Source organism: Mustela nivalis, assembly GCF_964662115.1.
Source record: "Mustela nivalis genome assembly, chromosome: X".
Taxonomy (NCBI): domain Eukaryota; kingdom Metazoa; phylum Chordata; class Mammalia; order Carnivora; family Mustelidae; genus Mustela; species Mustela nivalis.
In genome coordinates, this window is record NC_139040.1 from 3,505,066 (window position 1) to 3,528,485 (window position 23,420).

The 23,420-nt window shown below is 57.4% G+C and overlaps 2 protein-coding genes across 16 annotated transcripts in view; one reads left to right on the forward strand and one right to left on the reverse strand.

The window, feature by feature from the left end:
- CD99L2 (CD99 molecule like 2) overlaps positions 1-14,142 on the forward strand; it is a 95,935-nt gene extending 81,793 nt beyond the window's left edge. For 4 of the 7 annotated variants that reach the window (XM_082716547.1, XM_082716546.1, XM_082716550.1 and 1 more), the window contains 5 exons: positions 5,762-5,797; positions 6,138-6,257; positions 9,560-9,577; positions 10,675-10,740; positions 11,715-12,438. In XM_082716547.1, coding sequence (XP_082572673.1) covers positions 5,762-5,797; positions 6,138-6,257; positions 9,560-9,577; positions 10,675-10,740; positions 11,715-11,779 — 305 coding nt within the window. In that variant the 3' untranslated portion in view covers positions 11,780-12,438. Of the gene's footprint in view, positions 1-5,761; positions 5,798-6,137; positions 6,258-9,559; positions 9,578-10,674; positions 10,741-11,714 lie in introns of all 7 variants that reach the window. The other 3 variants (XM_082716549.1, XM_082716548.1, XM_082716552.1) reach the window with 1 other exon arrangement.
- A 1,044-nt stretch (positions 14,143-15,186) lies between these two features.
- Positions 15,187-23,420, reverse strand: part of MTMR1 (myotubularin related protein 1) — a 56,280-nt gene continuing 48,046 nt past the window's right edge. For all 9 annotated transcript variants that reach the window (XM_082716556.1, XM_082716555.1, XM_082716554.1 and 6 more), the window contains 2 exons: positions 20,666-20,842; positions 15,187-16,655 (listed from right to left, as the gene is read on the reverse strand). In XM_082716556.1, coding sequence (XP_082572682.1) covers positions 16,494-16,655; positions 20,666-20,842 — 339 coding nt within the window. In that variant the 3' untranslated portion in view covers positions 15,187-16,493. The remainder of the gene's footprint in view (positions 16,656-20,665; positions 20,843-23,420) is intronic.

Sequence of the window (23,420 nt, forward strand, 5' to 3'; positions counted from 1 at the left end):
AGACAGGGGTTCACCTTTATTCTTTTGCATGTGGATGCCCAGTCGTGGCACCACTTGCTGATGCCCTTATTCTTTCTCCACTGAACTCTCTTGGCTGCTTTGGTGAAAAGCAGTTGACCATAAGGGTAAGGTTTTGTTCCTGGACTCAGCCAATACCACAGTGTCTCTAGTGGGCATGTGCGTGGCGTCAGGACAAGCAAGGCTCTGTGGAGGGTTTATTAAGCCCCCCGTGGTTGTCTTATCTCTCCACCTCCTTTTTAAACCTTGGCAAGGTAGGTGACTGGTGACTTGCTTGGGCCAAAGGAGCCACTGGCTCTCCCTGTTTTCCTCGCCACTGAGATCGCCACATTTAGCTGACCGTGCTCCAAGCTGAAGGGCAGTTGCTGGCTTTTGTAGCCTGTCGACCCGTCTGCCTTCAGACTAGCTGCTGGAAGACCTTGGGGGCGGGGGGTGGGGGTAAGAGCAACCCTGCGCGGAGGGCCACAGACTCCAGTTCTTCCCGACGGAACTAGATCGGTTTCCTGTCCTGACTGCCTCTAATTGTCTGGGGTTATAGTTGCTTTTGGAGGAAAGGATTTGTTGACCTCCTCACTCAGTCATGCCAGAAGTCCTCTCCCCAGTGTCGTTTGAATTTGGAATCTTCTCTTTGGTTCCCCTCGAGCCCAGGCTCACATCCCCTCCCCTCTTGGGTTGTTACCTTAACCTCTTCACTGGCCTCCTGGCTCCAGAGAGAGCGCCCAGGAACACGGAACTGCTTTTGTGTCAGTCCTCTGATAAAACCATTGTGTACTGATGAAAAGACAGGACAGTTAAAAAGCGAGCATAAGATTTGAACAGATACTTTATATAGAAGGAAATTATATGAAGATGTTCAAAGTCATTATTCATCAGAGAAAGACAAATCAAATCCACAAAGAACTACCAGAACACACCCACCGGAGTGGCTAAAATAAGAAAGACTGACAATACCAAATGTCGGTGCAGATGTGGGTTAACTTAAACTCTCCTGCAGTGTTGGTGGGAATGGAAAGCTTCTTAAAATACTGAATATAGACCTACCCAGTGACTCAGCAGTCTCACTTCTATTCCAGAGAAATGAGAGCTTCTGTTCAAAAAAAGACTTACAAAGAATATTCATAGCAGCTTTATTTATAATAGCAAAACAAAAACAAAAAGCTGGGAGCAGCCCAAGTACCAGCAGCAGAATGAATAGACAAATTGTGATATATTTATATATTCACATGACAGAACGAATTACCAATATAAAAACATGGCCCAATCATACGAAATTCTGATACTTCATCTATAAAGTTAGAAATGAGATCTGTGGCTACCGGGGTTGGGATGTGGACAGGGATTAACTGGGCAGGGACACAGGAGAACTTTCTGGGGTGGCGATGCTCTTGTACATTTTGGTGGAGGGCCGGGTTTCGCATGGGTCTGCATCTGCCAAAACTTATCAGATGGTACACAGAAGATTGTGTGTTTTACCATACGTAAATTTTACCTTAAAAAAGGAGCATCCTAAGCAAACGTGGAAACGGAGGTCGTATATTAGTTTAGGGGTTGCGTGTACAGATATCTGTGACTGCCTTTGAAATGCGACGTAGAAATAAGAGAAACTGATGAACGGATGGAGGGGTGGACAGACAGACAGACAGACAGACAAATGCTATAGAACTTAGAGGAAAACCCCAGACAGCTGCTTCTCTGTCTAAAATGCTGTCCTTCCTCCCCATGAATTCCTGCTCATTTTCTGGGGAGCACTAAGCTCCCCATCCCTTAATAGATGGTCACCTCCATTCTGGAGGCTCCAGCTCTCTGTGGTCGTCGGTAGCCTGGCCTGCGATGGCCCTCGGATGTGACGGCCGCCTCGCCTCATCCTCCTCGGGCTCCTGTCCTCATGCGCGCGCAGGCCAGCCCACACCGTGCTCAGTCACACCTTCACTCCTGCTGCATTTGGCTCGTGTATCCCTCGCACCCCAGTGTTTGCTGAGACGAGGGGCCTGAAAGGGAGCAGACCCTCTCATCTTGCCTCCCCGTGAGGGGAAGAGGGACACAGCTGATGGGGTCGGCTGATGACCCTCTGGGCCACATTTGTGCTGGGGTCATGGCATGAAACGCTTAGTCCTGGACCCCGAAGGGCCCTCTGGTAAGTGCATTCGTAGAGGCCGTGAACTCTGTGGTCCAGTCTGTGAACCCAGCTTTCTCCCAGGGGAGCTGCAAGGGGTTTTCAAGGGAAGAGGACAAACAGGAAGCCCTGACCTTGATGGTGCTGGGGTGCTTGTCTACCCCTTCGAGAAGCCAGTGCTTTGCCAGATCTTTCTTTGGCTCCTTGTGTTTGTTCTCAGTCCGGAAAGGATGTGGAGTGGAGGGTGGGGTGTCAGCACCCCCAGATCACGCACCCTGGTGTGTTGTCCAAAACCCCTTGATAAGCTGACCCAAGGAATCCATTGGGAATGGGAGGGGAGAGAGGGCTGGGGCCACTGGCTGGTGCTTGCTTGTGTCCAGCGTCACAGCATTTCCAGTCTTGGGAGGGGGTTCCTGAAAGATGGCTGGGGTCAGCAGCTGTGCAGGGGTCCGGCTGGAGGCTGAGCTTTCTCCTCTTGGAGGAAAAGGAAGAATCCTTTTCCTTCTTTATTTGCTTTTAACTTTTTACTTTTTGTTTTCCATTTCTGCTGTCCGTCTTCTTAGAATGAAAATAAATTTTTACAAAACCTGAACATCCTAGCTGTAGCTGTTGGAAGAGGAAACGACTTACGAGAGTCCCTAAACACTTGACCGCCCCCCGCCCCAGCACTTCTAGATAGAATGTCCCCAGTGTTCCGTGACTGTCAGGTGTGGCAGGCGCTCAGTGTGAGCCCTGGGCTCTGCTGTTGTCCAAGAAGGGCAGATCCGTGCCCCACGTCCCTGCCTCCCAGGAGTGTGTCTGCAGTGGGCTGAAGCCGGACGTGTGTGCGTGGGCGCTGTTGCCTTCTGCGCTCAAGGGCGCTCTGGGCCTGGCACTTCTGCCCACGACAGGGCGTGTCTAGGACTTACTCACCGAGGTGCTGCCACCTCTTCCAGCATTTTCCGCAGGCACAGTGCCCACGACGGCTGTGGGAGCTCTTCTAGCTGGGGGCAGGGCGCTGCGCCGCGATGGGGGTGTATCGGCTTCTGGACAAAAGCAGACGGCAGCAGGAGATGGGCTGCACGGGGCAGCTTCTAGTATGAGGGGGCAGCTCTGGTCTCTGGTATATAATATACTGAGCCCAGAAGGCAGGTGGGGTTGCAAAACTTAGCATCCTTGAAAATGGAGATCCTGCCAGCAACCTGTGGAATAGCTTCTTGGAGCTGTTCCACCAATTGTGGGGAAAATGGGCTGGTGTATTAAGCATTTCTCATAAAGTTTATGAAAATACTCCTTTATCATTTTACCATCTAGGGAGGATCACCAGGAATACTTAGGAGTATATGCTTGCAGTAATTTTTCTCTAGATAATACTATATTTGTAAATATTTTTATAAAAATGGGACCATGCTGCTTTTTTAAAGCCAGTTTTTATTCAGTAGGACCCTGAATATCTTTCTCAGTCATTAAAGAGTACTCTAAAATACTGTGGTAATGACTGCATGATATTATACCATAATTTATTTAATCAGTACCTGTTTTGAGAGTTCTCCCCCTGCGGCTGTTTACCGCTCTGATAAACCTCATCAGAGCCAAATACAGAAACCTGTCATTGTTTGTCAGCTAAGTTCCTGGATGTTGACTTGCTGGGTCACAGGAAGTATAGAGTGGAAATGATGCGACTCTTCCAAGTGTACTGTCCCCTCCTGCCGCTGTTGGCTCCTGTCCTCCCCGCCCCCGAGTATCCTAGGTTTGTTATCTTTGTAAATTTCATCGCTGTACAATGCTATCCTGTCGGCGTCGGTGTTCCTTTGACTACAAGAGCTGTGAAACACTTTTTACCTTTAGTGCTTATTAGACCCTCTTCATATGTCGTGTTGAATTGCCTGTTCGCATCTGTTGCCCAGATTTTTTTTGTTCCTTTTACTGAAGTCTGCGTATTTTCTTGTCAACTTGTACAGTCTGTACATGGGACAGTCTTGGCAGCTCCCGAGCGTACAGATTGTGACGTTCAAGACTCGAGGTGAAAGAAAAGGGAGGTTGAAAATCTGACGTGAGCACATCGGCAGAGGACTCCTCCGAGGGGCATGCCCCTCTCCTTGGCAGTGGCCACATCCAGTACAGCAGACGGGACCACTGACAAGCCAACACGGTCAGACTCCGGGTCCTCACAAGCGACCTTGTTGCTGACCTGCCGATACACAGAGGACCCTGTGTCCTCCGCTCCGCTCGGTATTCCCTCCTCTCTGCTCGGTGGCCCCTCCTCTGCCCTGGTGCTCTCCGATAGCACTGACTGTGCTTTTGAAAAAGCCAGTGCTGGTTTTTCTGTAAATAACCATTCCTACCCAATCGGGGACCCGTAACTTGAGGACTCAGCACTAAGTGGGAACATAACAAACCTCATTCTCTACCCCCACCCCCGTGCTTTAAAACACGAACTTCATTTTTTCAGAGCAGTTTTAGGTTGGTTCACAGCAAAATTAGGCTCCCTTGCCCCCCACATCCACAGCCTCCCTCGGTCCCGCCATGAGAGGGGCGCGTGTGTTACAGTCCACGAACCTACACATGCCCAGGCTCCGATTGGCGAAGGAAGCGCCACAGTTCATTGCCTCCAACACCCAGAGTGGTTTCCCTTAAAAATCCTGGGCGCTGGGGATACACACCTGCCCCCTCCATGAAAGAGCACTCTGCCCTGAGAAGGGAGAGCTCTAGGCTACTGAATGTCCTGAAATGGCACCATTGCTCATTAGGGTGCTGCTCTGTGGGGAGGTCAGCGCGTGTTGAGTTCTGTGCAGTTCTAGCACGCTCACGGTAGAGACGCATGTGACCACCACCAGGGCCCTGAGAAAAACCAGTTTAGTCACTGCAGGGCCCTTTCAGAGTCACACTGTCTCCTTCCCTCCCCTCCTCCACCCTAATCCCAGCCACCCACTGATCTGTCCTGGAGCCTTTCAGATTTCAAAATACTGGATCAGGGATGGCCAGCCTCCAGTTGCTTTTGTGCTCCTACGTAGCTGTGTACGTACCTGCAGTACACAAATGGAAACATCTGGACGGGGAGAAAAGTGTGTGAAGCGCCAGGCCCAGGAGTCAAGTCGATTGAAATACCCACTGCAAAATCACTCTGGGTGGTGGAGTTAGGAGTTGCTTTTCTGCTAGTCGTCGTCGTCGTCGTCTCTTTTTTTTTTTTTTTGAAGTTTCATAGAAGCATATTTTGCAATGAGATAAAGAATCGGGACTTCCTCCAAGAGACCGTATGGACATGGGCTACGGGTAGTGCGAGCATCCAGAAGGAGGTTCGCCTGGCATGGGGCCAGCTCTGCCACCAGCTGGCAAGTCCCTCACCGGCGAGCCTGCCCCCTGCCCTGGAAGATGAGGATGCTAGGCATACCTGTTTCACCGCGCCACAAAGTATCCCGTGTATGAAGAGCTGGGCTACAACACGTGCTCGGGCACAGTCACTGTCATTTTACAAATGAGTTGTACCTGGTGGCCTGGGCTTTGCAGCTGGTAGGCATAAGGAAGTAGGTCTTGCAGAGTCAGGTAGAAGCCCACTGGGGATTTACTGGAAGGTGTGTGGGGGGACTGTGGGAGGCTGTCCGCAAGCTGGGGGGAGGGGTCACAGGCTCACGGTTTTTGTCCTTTTTCCAGGTGATGGGCGGTACGGCAGTGACGACTCGGAGTCCGGTGCGTTTGTGTCCTGAGGAGACCTTGTGCCGGCAGCAGAGGGATATAGTGATTTAAAAGAATTAAGCATGAAAATTGAGGTCCCCAGGAAGGTGGCCCCATGGGAAGCCTGCTGGCTTGAGACCCCAGCTTCCCAGGGTGGAAATCCTTATGGAAAGAAGGCCTTGGCATAAGCCTTAGTTAGAAGTGGCTTTGCCCTGTCACTCTGGTCTGGAGGGCACGGGCGTTTGAATGAGCTTAGCTTGGTGGAGGGAGAAGAGCCAGGCGCGGGAGCTGATCTCGTGGGGCTGTCGGCTTGGTTCCACATCTCTTCACACACACACCCCCCCCTTTTGCCTAGGAGTGTCGGCCGAGGCTGGCACCATCGCGGGTGTGGCCAGTGCCCTAGCCATGGCTCTGATCGGCGCAGTCTCCAGCTACATCTCCTACCAGCAGAAGAAGTTCTGCTTCAGTATCCAGCGTAAGTGCAGCCATGCTGTGGCCTCCAAACCCAGCGGCCAAGGTCTTGCAAGGGGGGAGGGGCAGCAATGGGGGCACGATTCAGGTCCAGTCCATAGCCTGCCCAAGGCCAACTCCTGGGTGGGCTTTCTGCAGTGGACGGGCCGAGGCCAGACTGCAGTGTTTCCGTGGGCAGCGCCCAGGGAATGTGGGCGTGTGTCTTACGCAGAGTGGAGGGAGCCTGGGGTCTCCGTTCGGCTTCAGGCCTTGCCTGCTCATGCTGCTGGCCTCCTCCGGGGCACAGGGCAGCGATCTGGTGGCGCACCACCACCACGATGACACATTTTAAAGAGGCAAGGAGGCAAGGAGCTGAAGAGAGGGTGAGGTTTGCAGCCCTCCCTGCCTGCTTTCATTTTACACTGTCGCTGGCTGCGTCTCAGCTGTAAGCCGCACAGTGACAGAGCTCCACATCTTCCCAGCCGGTACGGACCTGGCAAGGGGGAGCAGGAAGGGTACCTCCAGTCATGTCACCAGCACAGCTTTGCTGTGCCACTGCTTGCTGATGGAGTGTCTCTGGGACTGGGAATTTTTAGTTCAAGTGAGAGGGCCTGGCTCAAGGATGATTTTCCTCTTTCCTGATGCTTAGGAGCATCTCATGTGAGGCTTCCCCTCCCTACCCTTTCTCTGGGTCTCGGCTTCTGCCCTAAGGTCCAACCCGGGGGCCAACAAATGAGCCTGGGCCCCAGAAAGCTTGGATGTGGGTAATGCAGAAGTCTCTACCTCTTCATTCCTCTGTCGATTATATTTGCTTTCTTAGTCTTGGACAACGTTCTTGACCAGGACCACCACGTACAGTTACACAGGCTATGTGCTGCAGTGCTCCAGGGGCACCATTCATATTTCAGTGCACAACCTGCACAGCTGTTCATGGTCACCCTGCTCTAGATTCTGTTTGACCTACTGTGGACCCACAAGCCTTACTGTAGAGTGGTGTGAACAGAGGGGTGTCAAGAAGAGGTAGGGAACTGGAAGGTGGATTGTCCTTAGAGTTCTCTCTTGCCCAGTTCAAAAGCAAAGAAAAGGAGTGGCTTATAATGACAGAATCTATTCTGTCAGCGTTCTGGAGGCCAGAAGTCCAAGATCAAGGTATCGGCAGTGTTCCTGCCTTCTGGAACCATCTGGCACCATCTACCGCGATGGTGCCAGCCAGCTGTGTGGGAGGATCCTGCCTTGCCGCCTTCAGCTCCAGGTATCCCTTGGCTTGGGGCCTCACCACTCCAGTCCGTGCCTCCATAGGGCCTTTTCCTGTGTCTGTGTGTCTGCTCCTCTCCGAAGGCCGATTGTCATCGCAGGCAGGATCCAGGATCCTTGTCATCCGCCCTCGATCCAGGACCATCTCCTCTCGAGATTCTTTGATCACACTTGCAAAGACCATTTTCCAAATAAGGTCACATCCACAGGTGGTGGGGGCGGAGGACGTGGCCACGCCTCTGAGGAGCGCCATTCCTGACACGGAGATGCGCCTGATCCGCGCTTATCCAAGCCAGGCAGGAGAGCTCATATGCTGGGGCACGGGGGTTGCAGCTGTGAGGAAGCACATTCGGAGACAGAGTTACGGTCTGAATGGCTTCCCAGCCACTGCCAAGGGCTGGATGTGGTGTCCCGCCCTGAGACCCCCGCCTCAGCGCCAGGGGCTAGGTTCAAGGGCACCCTGACTTTATCGACAAGGAAACAGAGGCTCGGAGGACTGTTGAAAGAACTGAGTTGAGATCCCCAGGGGAACCAGAGGCAGTGAAGAGACCGTGGGTTGGGGGAGGAAAGTGAGGAGAAAATACCTCATTTTCACACTTGTTTTCTAAAACAGGTGTGAGGCTTTGCAAATCGGATTAGCAGGCAAAGCCAAAGAAAACAGGAGACCGTGAAGGCCTTGGCGTACTTCTTGTTAAATGATTTCTGTGACATTTGAGGGAGAATAAACCAAAACGGGCATTGAGGACAGCTGCAAGCCGTGAGCTTCTATGCAAGGATGTCTTTCTGAGGGTAGCCTGGAGGTGGTGGCCAGCCTGCTGGTGGGGGAGGCACGTGTGCTTGGGGGGCTACGGAGGGCTCCCCCTCCGTAGCCCCCCTCAGTCTGAGTGGGGGCCTCACCGCCCATGTCTGTAGTCCCCGCACCGTCCGTCTGTCCCCCTCCTAGTCCTCCACTTTCCCCTCTATCTGTCAAAGATGTCCTTGTCGTTGCTGCTTCTGTGCTGTCCTGAGTCCCTTCCCTGGACACACTTGCGCAAGCATTGTCCCCACAGAAGGGAGCGGAGTGTGGAGTATCCCCCGCATTTGGCAAAGACCTCCCTTCCGTATCTGCGTCTGCACTATCAATGCTCTTCACAATTTTTTAGGTGTCTCCGCTCCTGTCTCAGAATCCTCCCACATGAGAGGGTCCCCCTCCCAGGGCTGGTGTCCCCTGCACAGGTCTGCTCTGGGGCCACACCTCTCCGTCAATGCGGCCATGGCCTCCGCCTGTCCCGGGCTGGGTCTCCCCATCCTCTGTCGTGACGGTTCCATCCGTCTCCCGCCTGCCCCGCTGTCCCCATCCTCCTCTGTTTGGCGGAGCGGCTCTGCCCCGACTGCCCTCCAGATCCTGGGCCCGAGGCTGAGCTCGGCCATTCAAAGCCCTTCCTGGTTTGGCTCCAACCCCACCAGCAGCGCCTGTTCCCAGAAGCCAGACTCCCTGAGTGTGTCCTGCTCCCTCTGCTGTCCCTCTTCTCACCCAGTTGGTCTCATCCTTGGGCCCGGAGCGCCCTCCCAGCCTGTGAGCTGCGGACACCCCTGCTGCGTGCTGCCACAGCGCCCCCTGCCGACCGGGCCTGGAGCCCCGGGGCCTAACTGGTCCTGGGACTGGGAGGGCGCATGGCCCTGTGTGGCAGCTTCACGGCGGGGGTGGGGGTGGGGAGCCAGGAGTGCGACATCCACAGATGTGTCCCTGGCACCCAGGCCGGGCGGGAATTAGGAGGAGCCGCATGGGTGTTTGTGGAGCAACTAGGCCCTAGTTCCTACCCTTTCTGCCAAGCCTCTGCCCAGAGTGGCCGCGGCCAGCCCCGCGTGGAGGTGGCCTGTGCACTGGGAAGCCCCAGGGAGATGGTGCGTGGCTACTGAGGGGGACTGTCCCCCTTGCTTCCAGCCTTTACTGCCACCAGAGGGGCCCAGGCTTTGGGGACCCTCTGCTCTCCACCTGTGCCCTCAGCGGTACAGTGTGACGGGGCCCGCGCATCTGGCAGAAGGCCCCTGTGGTCTGTTGCCGGGGTCCTAAGCTTTGTGTCTTGCCTTCAGATGCAGCAGAAGGTCAAGGTAATGACATGCTTCCACTTACTTTCCTCTTTTGCTTTGGCCACAGTCTGTCACCGTCATTGTGGACCCTCCCCGCCCGCTGCTCCCGGTCCTCCCCACCCTCCTCCCTGCCCCTGGTGCTCACCCACTTGGCTGTGACCTCAGTGGTTTTTAGCTTGCCCTGCTGTGTGTGGGAGGAGGCCGGCCGCCAGGCCTTCTGTCTCTGGGCCCCGCGGGGCTGTGGCTGGGGGTCCCATCTGGGAGGCAGATGCCTGCTGGCGGCCGTCACGGAGGAGCAGGCAGGCCGGTCGCGGTGCAGTGATCGGAGGCTCAGGTGCATCTCCCAGCACCTCTCGGCTTCCGCTGGCTCACTCACCGGCCTCAGTCCACAGGAATATAGCCTGGGGTGGCTGAGGGACTCAGTCTGTGCCTGGCGCTCATTTGGTTGGTGAGAACCATGGCCCCATTTGCCCACAGGCACAGGGCTCTGATAAGGCCTATAGCCCTCTGCTTATCCAGGGCTAGGACGTGGACTCCGGACAACCCCCCAAGTAGCAGCAGGCTGGGTCTGCTCCGGAGCCCAAGTGCTCGGTGACCTGAGTGCCGGCATGCAGAGGATGCTTTGAGGGTCCCCAAGCACCTCTGGGAAGTCAGTGGGGAGAAGGCCCGTACAGCGGACCGGAGCAGTTCCCTGCGGTCTGGGCCCTCCGCAAACAGGGGTGCGAGTGGCACTTCTTCCCTGCAGCTGGAGGAGCCGGTGGCCCGAGGGTGCTGGTGTCGCCGGGAAGCCCCCGCCCTGGCTGGCGGCAAGCTTGGCCGACATCTCTGCCTGGAGCCCCGGCCCGCCATTGCCCCTCTGCAGCTGCATGTGTCCTTCCCTCGTGCGGCGCCCGGCTCGCTCTCCGCCTCGCTGGACCCCGGGCCGGCATGTGGACCCATGGGTGGTGCTGAGCCTGCTGCTGGGCCCCCGGGCTCCCGTGTGGTGGCACCTGCCCAAGGGGGAAGCGGGTCGGGGGCCTTTGCTGGGCGTCCTCTCGGAGGACTGTGACAAGAACCCTGGGGCTTGGCCGGGGCCAAGTTCTGTGTCAGCCACCAGCTCTGCTCTTTGCCGTTTGCAGAGGGTCTGAATGCGGACTACGTGAAGGGAGAGAACCTGGAAGCCGTTGTGTGTGAGGAACCCCAAGGTGAGGCCTCATGGGCCCTTGCTTCTTGCCACAGGGCTGCTGGCCAGAGGCGTCTGTTGATTGAGTTTATGGCCAGAACAGGCAGCTGCCAGGGCCCAGGCGTCACTGCACTGTCCCCTGGAGGAGCAGATTCCAGTTTCACGACATGGGCCAGGGACGCTGGTGGCGGGTCGGGCGCTTTCGTGCACCGTGGGCCCCGTGCCCTATCGGAGCTGCGGGGAACCTGGAAATGAGGCCTGTGGCTTTCTGTTTGGAAGGCTGCCTGCGGCCCAGAGGGGCCGGCCTTCAACCAAGAGCCTCTCATCGGCCCTCTGAGTGCAGGGGGCAGAGGGTGTTGTCACTGGGGCCAAAAGAGCAGCAGGGTCAGGCCCATGGCTTTGTCAAGGGGGCAAGTATTGTTGCTTAGGACGGGGACCGCGGTGTCACCCTGCGCGGGCTCTGTGGCCCTGGAGGGGACCAGATGGAAGCAAGCCACAGTGGCTTTTGCTAGAGTCGTTTCGAAGGCCCTGGGCCACCGCTGTGTGAGTGCCCGCCCCTGGCCAGTGAGCCTCGCGAGGAAATGGGGCCGAACTCTTCCCAGGGCTTGTCTGCCTTCCTCCTGCTCTCCCGGGCCCGGGCTCTCCCTGACTGGGGACAGGGTGGGTGCTGGAGGGGAAGTTGGCCTGGAGGGGCCAAGCTGCCTCAGCTCCTGGATAGAACAGATAGCCTCCTGCGCACTGGGGAGCATGGGGAGCGCCCCCCCCCGAGGACCCCCCTCCAGAGGGATGTCTCCCCCACCACAGAGCACTCCCTCCCCAACAGAGGTCTCCCCCTCCGACAGGACTCCCCCCACAGCCCCACGACGGAGGTCTCTCCCCCTCCCCAGGGAGGACTCCCCTCCCCCCAGAGGACTCCCCTCCCCCCAGAGGACTCCCCCCTGATGGAGGACCCCCCCAACAGAGGTCTCCCCGCTGACGGAGCTCTTCTCTCCCCAGTGAAATACTTGACGCTGCAGACGCAGGCTGCCGAGCCGCCGCCCCCCGATGCCCCGCGGATCTGAGGGCCACTGCTCGTGACCAGCTCCTCATTCACCGTGACCCGCGGCTGCCCTGCTGCTTCTCTGACGTCATCGCTTCTCCTTCTAACTCCAGATGAGCTCGGGGGTGTGTGTGTGTGGTGTGTGTGTCGCATCTGAGACCCGGCGGCGGAAAGCAGGCACCAGCCTCGGAGCCGCTGGGTCACCGCACCCCCAAAGCCAGCCTGGCCTGGCCTGCATGAGCGGGGACACGTGGACTCTGATGTGGGTTCTGGCAGGGCCCTTAGCTAGCGCCTGGTTCGCTTGCAGCCCCTGCAAGGAGCGAATGAGTGAGCGTCAGGTCAACATGCACACACACACACAAACACACACACACACACACACACACAAATACACTCTCCGTCTCACACGCACACCACCAGCTTTTGCACTGCCGGCCTTCCGGAGAGCTGGTGCACGCGGTGGTTTTCCGTTATTGAAGTGCTAGCGTGCATGCGTTGATAGTCCCGTCCTGAGAGCTTAGGAACCTTCTGGACGAGTAGGAGGCTGTGACTCTGGGGCCCGGTTCGCCTCCCGGCTGCCATGATTAGCTTTTAGGAACGTGCGTCCCCCTTCCACCCTGTACAGGTGCCTCCTTCGGTAGCAGAAGCTACAGACGTAAAGAACAAGTGGCAGAGCCAGAAGCACACGTGTTTTTTGCTTAAACCTGTATTGGAGGTGGGAGGGGGGATGGGGAAGGGGACGTTTGCTGGGTTTATGAAACACGCCTGGCTCCGGGTGTCTGGAAGGCTGACTCTGCCTGTCGTGTTCAGATACAAAGCCCTTGGGCTGCCACGGTCACTGTGGTAAACACCAGAACCCAGAGACTGGCCCCTCACCTGGCCCGGAGCTGTCCGGTTTGGGCTAGCCGCCCGGAATGTTCTGTCTGGCCCACATGTGGTCCTGCCCCTGGGCGCTCTGCCATCTGAGGCTGAGCCAAAGTCTAGAGCCACTGTCTACCGATGACCAGTTTGCGGGGCCCAGAAGCACTTCCAGAAGCAGAAGTCAGTGGGAAGCCAGGGTCCCACTGACTCGACCCCACGTCCCCTCTGCGTGGTACCCGGGCTGGGCGTCCGCTAAGCTGGGACGAGGCAAGTCAGGCTTCCGAAGGGAAGGGTTGGAGCTGGAACAGAGCCCGCAGGCTAGAGACTCGTGTTCGCGGCGCTTTGAGGCGCCTAGTCGTGCGGTGGGGGGGTGGGGGGGTCCGCGGCTGCCCTTGAGCTCCTTCCCGCTGCCGCCGCCCGGATGGGTCCCTTCCCCGGCGGGGGGCTCGGCCCACGCCACCAGAACCGTGTGTCTGCCGGGCAGGTGTGGAGCACGGACGAGAGCCCTCTGCGAGTTGTCAGCTCGGCCAGGCTGGTCCCTGTCACCAAGGACGGCAAGGACTGATGGCCCCAGCCCTGGCTGGTGCTGGCCGCGCTGAAGGATGGTTGTAGCCATGGACCGTTGCCACCCAGTGTCCTTGGTAACAGGAGCTGGGGGAGGGTCCGGGCAGCCTTGGCAGCTCCTGGGGTGCAGTTGGCTGCCCCCCAAGGTCCCCAGGGCATCTCAAAGGAGGAAAAACCAGGCCACGCTCGTGGGTGGCGGATGACTTCTCCCTGCCACGGGCGAGTTAGAGGAAGCCCACTCATGGTGGCAGCCAGGCTGAGGAGTGACGTGGCCCGTGCGGTGCTCGGCATAGCCGGGCGTGGCAGGGCGGTAGCTAGAACTATGGAGCTAGGAGCCCTGAGGAGGGACGTGCCCCTGGTCCCCCAGCTGTCCCGTCGAGCTTGACAGGGAGCTCCCGTGGTGGGGGGACCCCGAGCCCCTGCAGCTCTGATGTACATTTTCTCAGTGGTGGGGATCAAAGAGAGCCCTTGGGCTCTGGAGACCGCAGCCCAGCAGCCAGACCTCCTAGTGACGGGACAGGCCGAGGTCCCTCTGCCACCCATTCGCAGAGCGCTGGTCCCGGGGCTGGTGGGCAGGGACGCCTGCAGAAGCCTAGGCTCTTGCACCTCCATCTCTCTGGCTACCGGGCCTGTCCCGGTCAATAGGGAAGGTGGAGCAAACCAGAAGGGCCAGTTGAGAATCTCTGGTCTATAGCCGAGCCCCCCGGGGCCCGAGCCGGTGCAGGGAACTCCGCACAGGAGGGAGGGAGCATAGCAGCGGGGGTGGGGGGCGCGCTCCTGGAGTGGGACCCAGAGAACAGCGCCAGGCCCGCCCGTTGGGCGCCTGACTGGGAAGTGCTCTGCCCCTTGTCTGAGAAAGAAGTGTTGACTGATCTCAGAAGCCCTGTACTTTTTCTGTGCTTGTGTTTAAATGTGAATTGTGAACTGTCTCGTGTTTGCATTAAAGGAAATGGAACCTAACAGATCGTTGTATTCTGATGGTGTGAAGAGACTTCCTTTGTCAAGTGACCCTGGTTTTTTTCCTTAAGGTACTTGTGGTCCACCTTCCTCCCCAACCCCCCACCTCCCCACCCCCTCCCCCAGCCCAAGGTGTTCTCTCCAAAAGGTTAGAGTTCCTGCAGGTTAGAGTTCCTGTGTTTCTTCTGTTGATGAACGGCTGGGATCCGTGTCAGGGCCCCGGAGCTGCAGGGGAACGAGCAGAGGTCTGGGGGTCACCCGAGAGGGCAGAGGCAGGCCTTACACTCCTGATTCCACAGCCCGGTGCTCCTTCATCAACGAAGTCCAGTATTTAGGGCGGATTCGGGTTGTGTGCAGTCTTTTGGGTCGAGCACGCCATCGGTTGTGCAGTTGCGCAGAGTGGCCCGTTTGGGGACAAGCGCGCCCTTGTCATCCCCTTACTGCTTGGCTGGCATACCGAGAGCACCTCCGGACCGCTGCGGGGGAGCAGGATGCAGTGGGCATGGGGTTTTCCCCATCAAGGTGGGTGGCCCAGACTCAGTAAAGAAGTTCTTCGTGGCTAGCCAGGGGCTATGCTGTGGCCCTCCCAGCCTTGCCACTTGGGTGTTGCTGCTGGGGCCCACAGCTGCAGTGACCTCTGCGTGGAGGGGGACAGGGACCCGAGGCCAGCATTTCTTCTGTAGACTTGGGGTCGGAACTCCAGGGCTTCTCTAAAGTCTGTCCCCTTCCCAAGGTCTGGACAGAGCCCCACGCCTCTGTGGAGCTGCTGCTGACTCCGGTGGCTCCAGCCCTTCCCCCATCAGCATTGTCTTAAGCTTAAGGCTGAGGAGCCTTTTGGATTTTAAAAATCCGAGTACTCCCCCCGCCATCATTTTGATCAAGACACTGAAGACCTGGTTTTGGGCGTTCAGGATTTAGTAAAGGAGTTAAATCATGTAAAGGCACTTTATGTGTATTAACTATGCTTGGTACATAAAATAACAGGTATGGAGGGTTTAGTCATTTTCCCCAAGGGAAAAATTAGAAAAACTTAAACAAACAAGACCATGGAGTAAACATATTATTTTAATTACAGATCGAAATACAGTGTATCAGATGGGGCAAATACAATACTGTACCAGTTTTTAAAAATCGGAGCCATGAATGTTTTACATTCTAGTACACTTAAATAAAAGAACTGCTTAGGTAACAACGGTACACTTCAAGTTGTGTTAGAAACGGTTGTGTGCTAGGTACACACACAGGAAAGGGGGCTGTTGTGCTGCCTGTCAGTGGGGCAGGCATGGCTGGGGCTGGCCGGGGAGGGGGCTCCCCGTGGGCAGGGTGGGCGGTAGCACAGGTCCATGTGGCCCTGCCACCCCCTCCCCACCTCTGCCACACCCGCCCGGAAGGGAGCAAGCCAGGGAGCGCGGTGGTGTGTCGCGGAGTAGCAGGGGAGCGGAGCCGGACAGGGGTCTCGGGACAGGAGAAGCCTTGCCGCTGGGCAGCTAAGAGGGGAGGGCGGGCTCACTCGGGTGTGAACAGCAGCGGTGAGGCGCAGCGGCCAGGGAGCAGCCAGACAGACAGCCAGGGCCCCCGAGGAGGCCCAGTGCGGGGTCCCACCATCCCCGGGCGGGGGTGGGGGTGGGAACCGCTGCTGCTGTCGCCACCGGCCAGGAGCAGCCTCGGAGGCAAGCACCTGTGTCGGGGGCGGGGGTTGGCGGGACCCCGCCGGTCCAGCGACCCTATTCCAACCCCGCTGCAGGTGTACCGCAGGAAGTTGGCTCGAGCCTTGTTTGACAAGGTCTCACCCAGTCCAGTTAAGCAGTAGCCGCCTCAGGGGACTAGTCTAAACATAAAAAAGGACATAGGAAAATAAAGGCCTGTTTCTCTTTTTTAAAAATACCTTCTATGTACACAACAGTAACGGGTGCAGGAAGGCCCAGGCGCGACGAGGGCTGATGCCGCAGTCGGGGCCCAACGCTCGTGGAGCCCCAGCAACGGGCTGAAAGCAGCCCTGTGGCCGGCGCGGTCTGTAAGGGACTGGGGGGTCCGGAAATGAAGGGCTTACCTCGGAAAGAAACGGGGGGCCCCTTCCCCCTACAGCCCGCGCCCACCCCCGGGGCCGCGGCGAGTTGGCCGTCGCAGCAGAGCCCAGACCAGAGGGAAATGGTTCACGAGACAAAGCACTCGATGACAGTGGGAGTGGTCACCTAGCCACACAAACGGTCGCCGGTGGGAAGTGCCATCTAGACTGGGAGGACATCGGGCCTAATCCTAAAAGACAAGATCACGAGCTACCATCCCGTGCCTGAGCGCCGAGCGGGAGGTCCTGGCCGGCGGGAGTCACCACGAGTGCTGGCCTCGGGCGCCCCTCAGACGGAGGTGTGGACGGGGGTGACCGAGTGGGACGGCGAGGAGCCCCGCTCGGATGAGGACGAGGCGCGCGTGGCCACCTCCCGCTGCAGGTCCTCCACGCGCTTCTGCAGCTCCGCCTTGATGGCCAGCAGCTCCTTGAGATTCTGGTGGATGGGCATCTGAGGACAGAGAGACGGCTGCGGTCAGGGGCCCTTCTCGGCCCTACTCGGCACCTGCTCTCCCTCAGCTAGCAAGCCCAGAGATCCAAGGTCCCACTTCTCCCTCAGGAGGCTCCTGGGCTGGCGTGAGGCACACCAGGGAGGAATGTCACCATGGTGGGGGCTCTCCTTGCCTTGCCCTCTTGCCTCCCCTTGTCCCCAAGCCAGTCTGCACAAAGCAGCTACAGGCCTGGATTCTGAGCCTCAGCCAGGCTATGTGATGCCCACCCAGCAGCCTCCAGTGGCTTCTTTCTGCTGCCCTGACCTTGGCCTCACAACCCCATGGTCTGACCCCAGCCAACCTCTACTCCCCTCTCCCCAGGTCCTGCCTCTTTGCCACTCCTGCATTCCAGAATCTTCTAGGATTTGATCGACGCCAGGCCTGTGCTGTCCCTTCTGGCTGCAGCACTTTCCCCCCAACCCTTTGCTTCCTCCCTCAAAACTCTGAGCTCCTGCATCAGGGCTGCCAATGGCGATCAGCCCTTGGAGGGAGAGAGGGAGGGCAGGAAAGAGACAGCCGGACAGCCGGACAGCCGGACAGCCGATGGGGGGAGTGAAAAGAGGCAGGGAAAGAATGGGGGGGTTGGTAACCAGCAAAGAACAAGCTCCGGCCTTCATCAAGCCGTAGGAGGAAGGGGAGGGCCGATGGAAGTCCGATGCCAGTGACGCCTCCAAAGAAGGGAAACTTACCTTATTTGCTACTAATCCCAGAGGCCACCATTGGGTAAGGTCTTGGGGACTATCTGTATTATTTTCCTGTTTGCAGGATCACTTTATTCTAAGTGAATCAGACGAGGGAACCTTCTGCAGCAGCGGTCCTGGAGAGGGGCAGCCCATGTAGGGGAGTGCCCAGGGCCTGAGATGCTCATCGGACATCTCCGGGCAGCCTTTCCTCCGAGGCCACTTACATAGATCCAAAGCCTGCTTGTTTGAGGAAATGGCCCTGGCCAGCTAGGGGCCTCGGCCAGTGGGTCCCAAAGGAAACTAGAAGGCTGCTCGGCCCTCCTTCTACCTGGCAGACAGTCTAGACCCTCCTCCTCAGACCAAAGGGGCCAAAGGGGCGAGCCATCTGCCTTCCCTGCCCCCCAGTCCTGCGCACATAGCGCAGCTGGACGGAGCCGCCCGACACACCGTGCAGCAGCCCAGCCTGCCCACCTTTTCTGGCCTTCAGTGCCCCCAAGGCCCAGCCTGCTCCCCCGCTGGCCACACTCGGGACAACACATGGGTGGCCCACGGCCCGCCTGCCAGCTCTCCCTTCTGTAGAGCACGGCGCACGAAGAGCTCCTGTCCCACAAGGTCTCAGCATGGAGCCACTGCCGGAGAGGGGACAGGACCCCGACCCTTGCATGAGCGCAGGCCAGGCGGTGAGAACGGGCCAAGCCATGGCTCCCGTTTCCTACCAAGGTCCGTGTGGACAGCACCCAGAGGCCTGCCAGAGATCTCGACTTAGAGCAGCGAGGTCCGTGGCTCCCGCTTCTGTCACGGTCCTTGCCGCGGGCGAGAGGGCGGGCCGGCAGGCCTTCAGAGGCCCGCAGTCTGCCAGCGCGGGGAGCTCGCGCTGCGGGAGCAAGAGCCGGGCCTGGGGGATGCCCTTGGCTTCTCTGCTGAAGTTTCAGAAATCCTACCCACCATCTGTCCTCTGTGTCGTTCAGAATACTATTTGCTAACTCTGTGATTTAAATAAAGGGACTTTCTCGTACACTCTAGCCCAGAGCCCTTCTTCCTTGTTGCTACGACACACGAAAGCGAACGGCCCGGGGAGAAAAAGCGAGGTGCCCCAGCAGGCCAGGGAAGCGTGGCAGCTGAGGAGGTGCTGCCCAGCCGACGCTGGCTTGCATTCCTGAGTCAAAGGGACTCCAGTGACTAGAAAGAGGGGCTTAAGGGTCCCCTGGGGCTGGCATATCCGAAGCAGCTGAGGTCAGGAAGGAGTGTGTTTTGGAAGTGGCCCGGAAAAGGGCAGGTTAGGCCTGTTCTCGCACTTCTGTGGCGGTGAGTCACTGCAGAAGCTGCTGACGGGACTGGTGACACCCCGCTCATTGAGGTTCCTGGGCCCACCTTTCGCTGTCACATGTGGTTCTCGTTTGGGGGATGAGTCCATCTAATGTAACAAGTAGTTGTTAGTCCAGGGGAAAGCCCTTGCAGAGTACAGAGCGTGAGAGAGAAGGAGAAATCAGCTGTCGCCACAGCCTGATGAAGGTAAACCGGAGCTTGGATGAGGGGACAGTGGGGACAGACAGGTGGAGCCATCGGGCAGCCCTGGGAGGCCAGCCCTGGGCACCGCGGGCTGTTGTATGAACAACTTCAGCTGCGTGACCAGGGAATGGTGAGTTGCCGGGGGGGTGGGGGGGGTGGGGGGGGTGGGGGGGTGTCACTCTGAGGAGGGAAGGGGACAGGACGTGGGGACCATGCTTGTGAGTCGCGGACCCTGTGGTGCTAACAGGATGGACGCCCATCAGCAGAACGTTTGGAGCTCGGTCCCGACGGCTCACTGCCCACAAAGGCAAAAACCTGTACTGCCCCAAGAACTTGACTTCTGGGGACCAGTAGCTCCCACGGAGAACAGAAAAGAGAGTACGGCCCTCCCGCTTCAGAGGGTCCTCAACGAAGAGAACATTTTCCAACTCATAGAAGTTAGCACTAAACCAAGAATCCATTTGGAGGCTAGAAATGTGCTCTGGCCACGTTGGCCATGAGGTCCCCTGTGCGCTGCCCCGGGCTGTCACTGTCTCAGCAGCAGCGAACGGCCCGTGCCCGGGTGAGAAGTCGGCCCGGTGCGCGGACAGGTTTCGGGCTGGGGCGCGCTGCCCAGAGGAGGTTCTCAGAGCGCCGGCCGGGCCGCCGGTGTGGCGAGAAGCTGGCGCGGCGGAAGCCTTTCCGGAGTCGGGGGCTGACAGCCCCGTGTGGGGACATGGAGGCCCCCGGAGCGGGAGGAAGAGCGGGGAGTGTGAGGCCCGGCGCCGGCCCCGGCCGCGACGGGAAGACGAGTGCGGCCGCGCGGGCCCCGCTCCGGAGCTCTGGAAAAGCGTCCTGAGCGGACCAGAGGCTCTGGAGGAAGACGGGGCGTTGCCAGCTGTGGTGTCGCCGCAGGAAAGAGGGAAGAAGAGGCAAGAAATGAGCAGGGGAGAGGCGGGAGGGGCAGCCGGGGCCGGTGCGGGCGTCGGCGCGCGCCCTCGTCCTCAGAAGGGGCGACCGCGCCGCGGCCACGCACGTGCAGGGGCGACAACAGGACGACGCGGGGAGAAAACCTCCACACGCCGCGGAGGGCCGCCCGGAACGCACTCGCCCGCGGGAGCGCGCCCGCCCGCGCTCCCCGAGACGGCGGCCCTAGCGCCCGGGACCCGGCGGGGACGCGGAGGGCGGCCGGGGGCCGAGGACGACGCTGAGCGGAAAGGCGCCCGAGAGCGGCGCCGACAGCGGACAAGGCCCCGAAGCCGCCGCTGGCAGCCGGCCGCGCGCCCCCACAGACGTCAGACTCGAACCTCGGCAGAGTCCCCTGGCCACGGAGGGGGGCCGCCGCCATCGGCAGCCCCGGGAGCGCCCAGGCTCGGGGAGGCGCCCGGGGAGCCCGAGCCGGCGACGCCCGCGCACCGGCCGCTGTTCGGAGACGCGCGGCCTCGGAAGGACCCTGGGAAGGACCGGCCGGGCGGCGAGCGCGCTGCGGGCGGGACGCTCGCCCCGTCGCACGGGCCTCTTCCTACCCGAGTCCGCGAATGAACCGAGCCGGGAAAGCCCGCGGGCGAAACGCAGAAGCCGCCGCTGCCTTTAGCGGAGGACAGAGGTGCCAAGATTTTTAATCTAGCAAACAGCTGCAGGATTGGTGTGTGAAAAGAAAATGCTAGAACATGAAAGCACAGGATGAAAACCTGAGAGGCGAGGGCAGAAGGAGCGGACGCTAATACCCAGCATGCCCGCACTGCTACACCTGTATCTCTGCTTAGAAAGACACACTTTTGCAAAGAACAAAAAGCTACCTGAGGCCGCATCCGTGGGTTCCAGCGCACATAGTAGTTTACCCATAGTTCCAAGTGACTCAGACTAGCAACGGGATACAAGACGTGGTTTTCATAATTCACAAAGAAAGGATTAGAAAATTCTTCAAGCTGGCTATTGACATAGGACCATAAAGATATAGTCTTCGTATATACATCCTGAAAAACAAAAAAGGAATACATTGAAATAAATTCAACTTTTTTTCAGATCCTTGAGATTTTGCATTATGGAGACAAAAGGCCTTGGATAAAACGAATTCAAAGGCTGAAATTTTAGTTACAGAACATTTGCTAAGCGCCACCCCCCATCCCTTACGCTTCAGCATCACCTCATGCCAGGGACAGCAGGGAAACATACAGTGGTTCCTGTCCTGACAAAATGCATTGCTGAGTTAGGTGACATCTGGCGACCATATCTGTGTGAAGGCAAGATGAGAACTTTCTAACAAGCACGGGATGATGGGGCCTGTCCGTAACAGACACAGTCTTTATTTCCAGTTTGCAGTTTTGCGTTTGTGACTGGGGTAGAATTCACAGATAAGATGATTGCTTTCCCCGGAAAATCATGCCTATCCGGGGTGAAAACACTCCGGGGTGGCAGGCGGGTGAAGCCTCCCACCGAGAAGCACGTGCCCACTTAAGAAATGTGGGACTACCCACGCCGCTCCTGTGAGTGGAATGCCGGAACCCACAGGCTGGGCAGGACAGATCGTTGTTAGACACGGACCAAGCACAGTGACAAAGTCAAAATTAGAAAACTGTAAAGCCGACTGACTCCCACAAGCTAGACACAGAGAATTCCATCAGGACCTTTTCCTATTTTATACTCTGTGTTTCTAAGAGAAACACCAGTGAGAATTCAAGGGGCTCTGAAGAGCTACAATCATCAACACAGGCGGTGCCAGCCCGGGAGGGACAGACACGCGCATCAACAGTGGGAAGATGATACAGAAACGAGCCCTCAGTTAGGCAGTCCCCGATTTCCAAGCTGGGCACCGAGAGCCTTCGGTTTGGGGGAGAGAGTGTTCTCAACAAACAGCTGACAAAAGAATGAATTTGGACCCGTACCATACACTGCACGCAAAAAGAACTGAAACACGGGTCACAGGCCTCAATGGAAGGGCTGAAACTATAAAACTCAGAAGAAAACATGGGCTCAACTCTTCACAACCTCAGGTTGAATAATGGCTTCCTGGATAGGACCCCAAAAGCACAGGCAATGAAAGGAAACAGAAAAGTTGGGCTTCAGGAAAATTAGACTAGTTTTAAATGAGACCATCAAAAAAGTGAAGAGACAATGCACAGAGTGGGTAACAATTTTTGAAAATCATTTATCTGATAAGGGACTCGCATGTATCCCGAGTTCTAAGGAAGTCTTCTGACTCAGTGATGAAGGCAGCCCAACTGCAAACGGGCGGGGGTCTGAGCGAACAGTTGTCCACAGGAGCTATGCGGAAGGCCAAGACGCACGTGGAAATGTGCTCACACTGCCATCACTTGCCAGGGAATGTACCCCAGAACCCACAATGAGATACCACGAGGATGGCTAGAATAAAAAAATACACAAGCATCTGTGAAGAAGTGCGAAAAGAGGCCCCTTCGACCTTGCTGGTAAGATACTGACTCTGGAAGAACAGTCTGCGGTTCTTCAAAAGGTTAAACACGCAGTTCCCATGTGACTGGGCAACTGCACTTCCTGTTCCGAAGGGGAGGGGGTGACACGTATCCAAATAAAATCCACACGTTCAAATGTCCGCAGCGTATCAGCGCACTCGTCAGTGGCCAGAGCGGCGACGGCCACGAAGTCCGCCGGTGACCAACTGCAGCCGCAGCTCGGGGCCTCTCCCTAGTGTGGAATGTCGCTCAGACAAAAGCAAGGCACAGAGTTCGGGCACCTGCGAAGCACGGACCTGGACGACATGACGCCACTCATGGAGGACAAATGTTGTTCGCTTCCACTCACGCGGGGTGTCTGCAATCGGTTAATCCGCAGGGACTGAAGGCAGATCGCGGCTGCCAGGGACAGGGGGAGTGAGGAACGGGGAGTGACTGCTCACGGGCCGGGCTCTCTCTTTGGGGTGATGAAAAGTCTAAGGGGTTTATGAACTGAGGTGGTGGTGGCCGCACATTCTGAATACACCGAAAACCACTTTAAAAGGGTGAGTTGTACGTAAGTCATAGATCAAGAGAGCTGATTTTTTAAAATATACTTTGTCAAAAAAAAAAAAAAAGACCATCGGGGTTTAAATTCTACATGTGAACATTCTGTTGATTTTCAAAAAATAGCTTTATTGAGATACGAGTCACATCCCATAAAATTCACTCTAAAACTTCTAACTTTTTTTCAAGAGGTTAACAGGGCCCCATCACCTGGGCCGGTAGGAATGTGGACCTTATCCTGCCCACAAGGGAAGCCACAGGTTGCTGGAGGTCAGAAATGAAGGGAGCGAAGTTCATCTCCAGGCAGCGGCCTTAGTCCACCATGAACTAAGCTGTGGGGCAGTGACAAGCGGCCAGACTAAGAAAGAATCTCTTCAGTCGGACCCTTGATTTCAGCTGAGGTCATGATTTTGGCTCAACCCTCAAGGCGGAGTCTGCCTGTCCCTCTCCTGCTCTCTCCTTCCGCTCTCTCTCTCTCTCTCATAAGTAAATACAGTCTTTTTTTTTTTTTTTAAAGAATCTCTTGTGGGGAGCAGCTGTGGCAGCTGGGGGAGGGAGGAGGCAAATAAATGCTAAG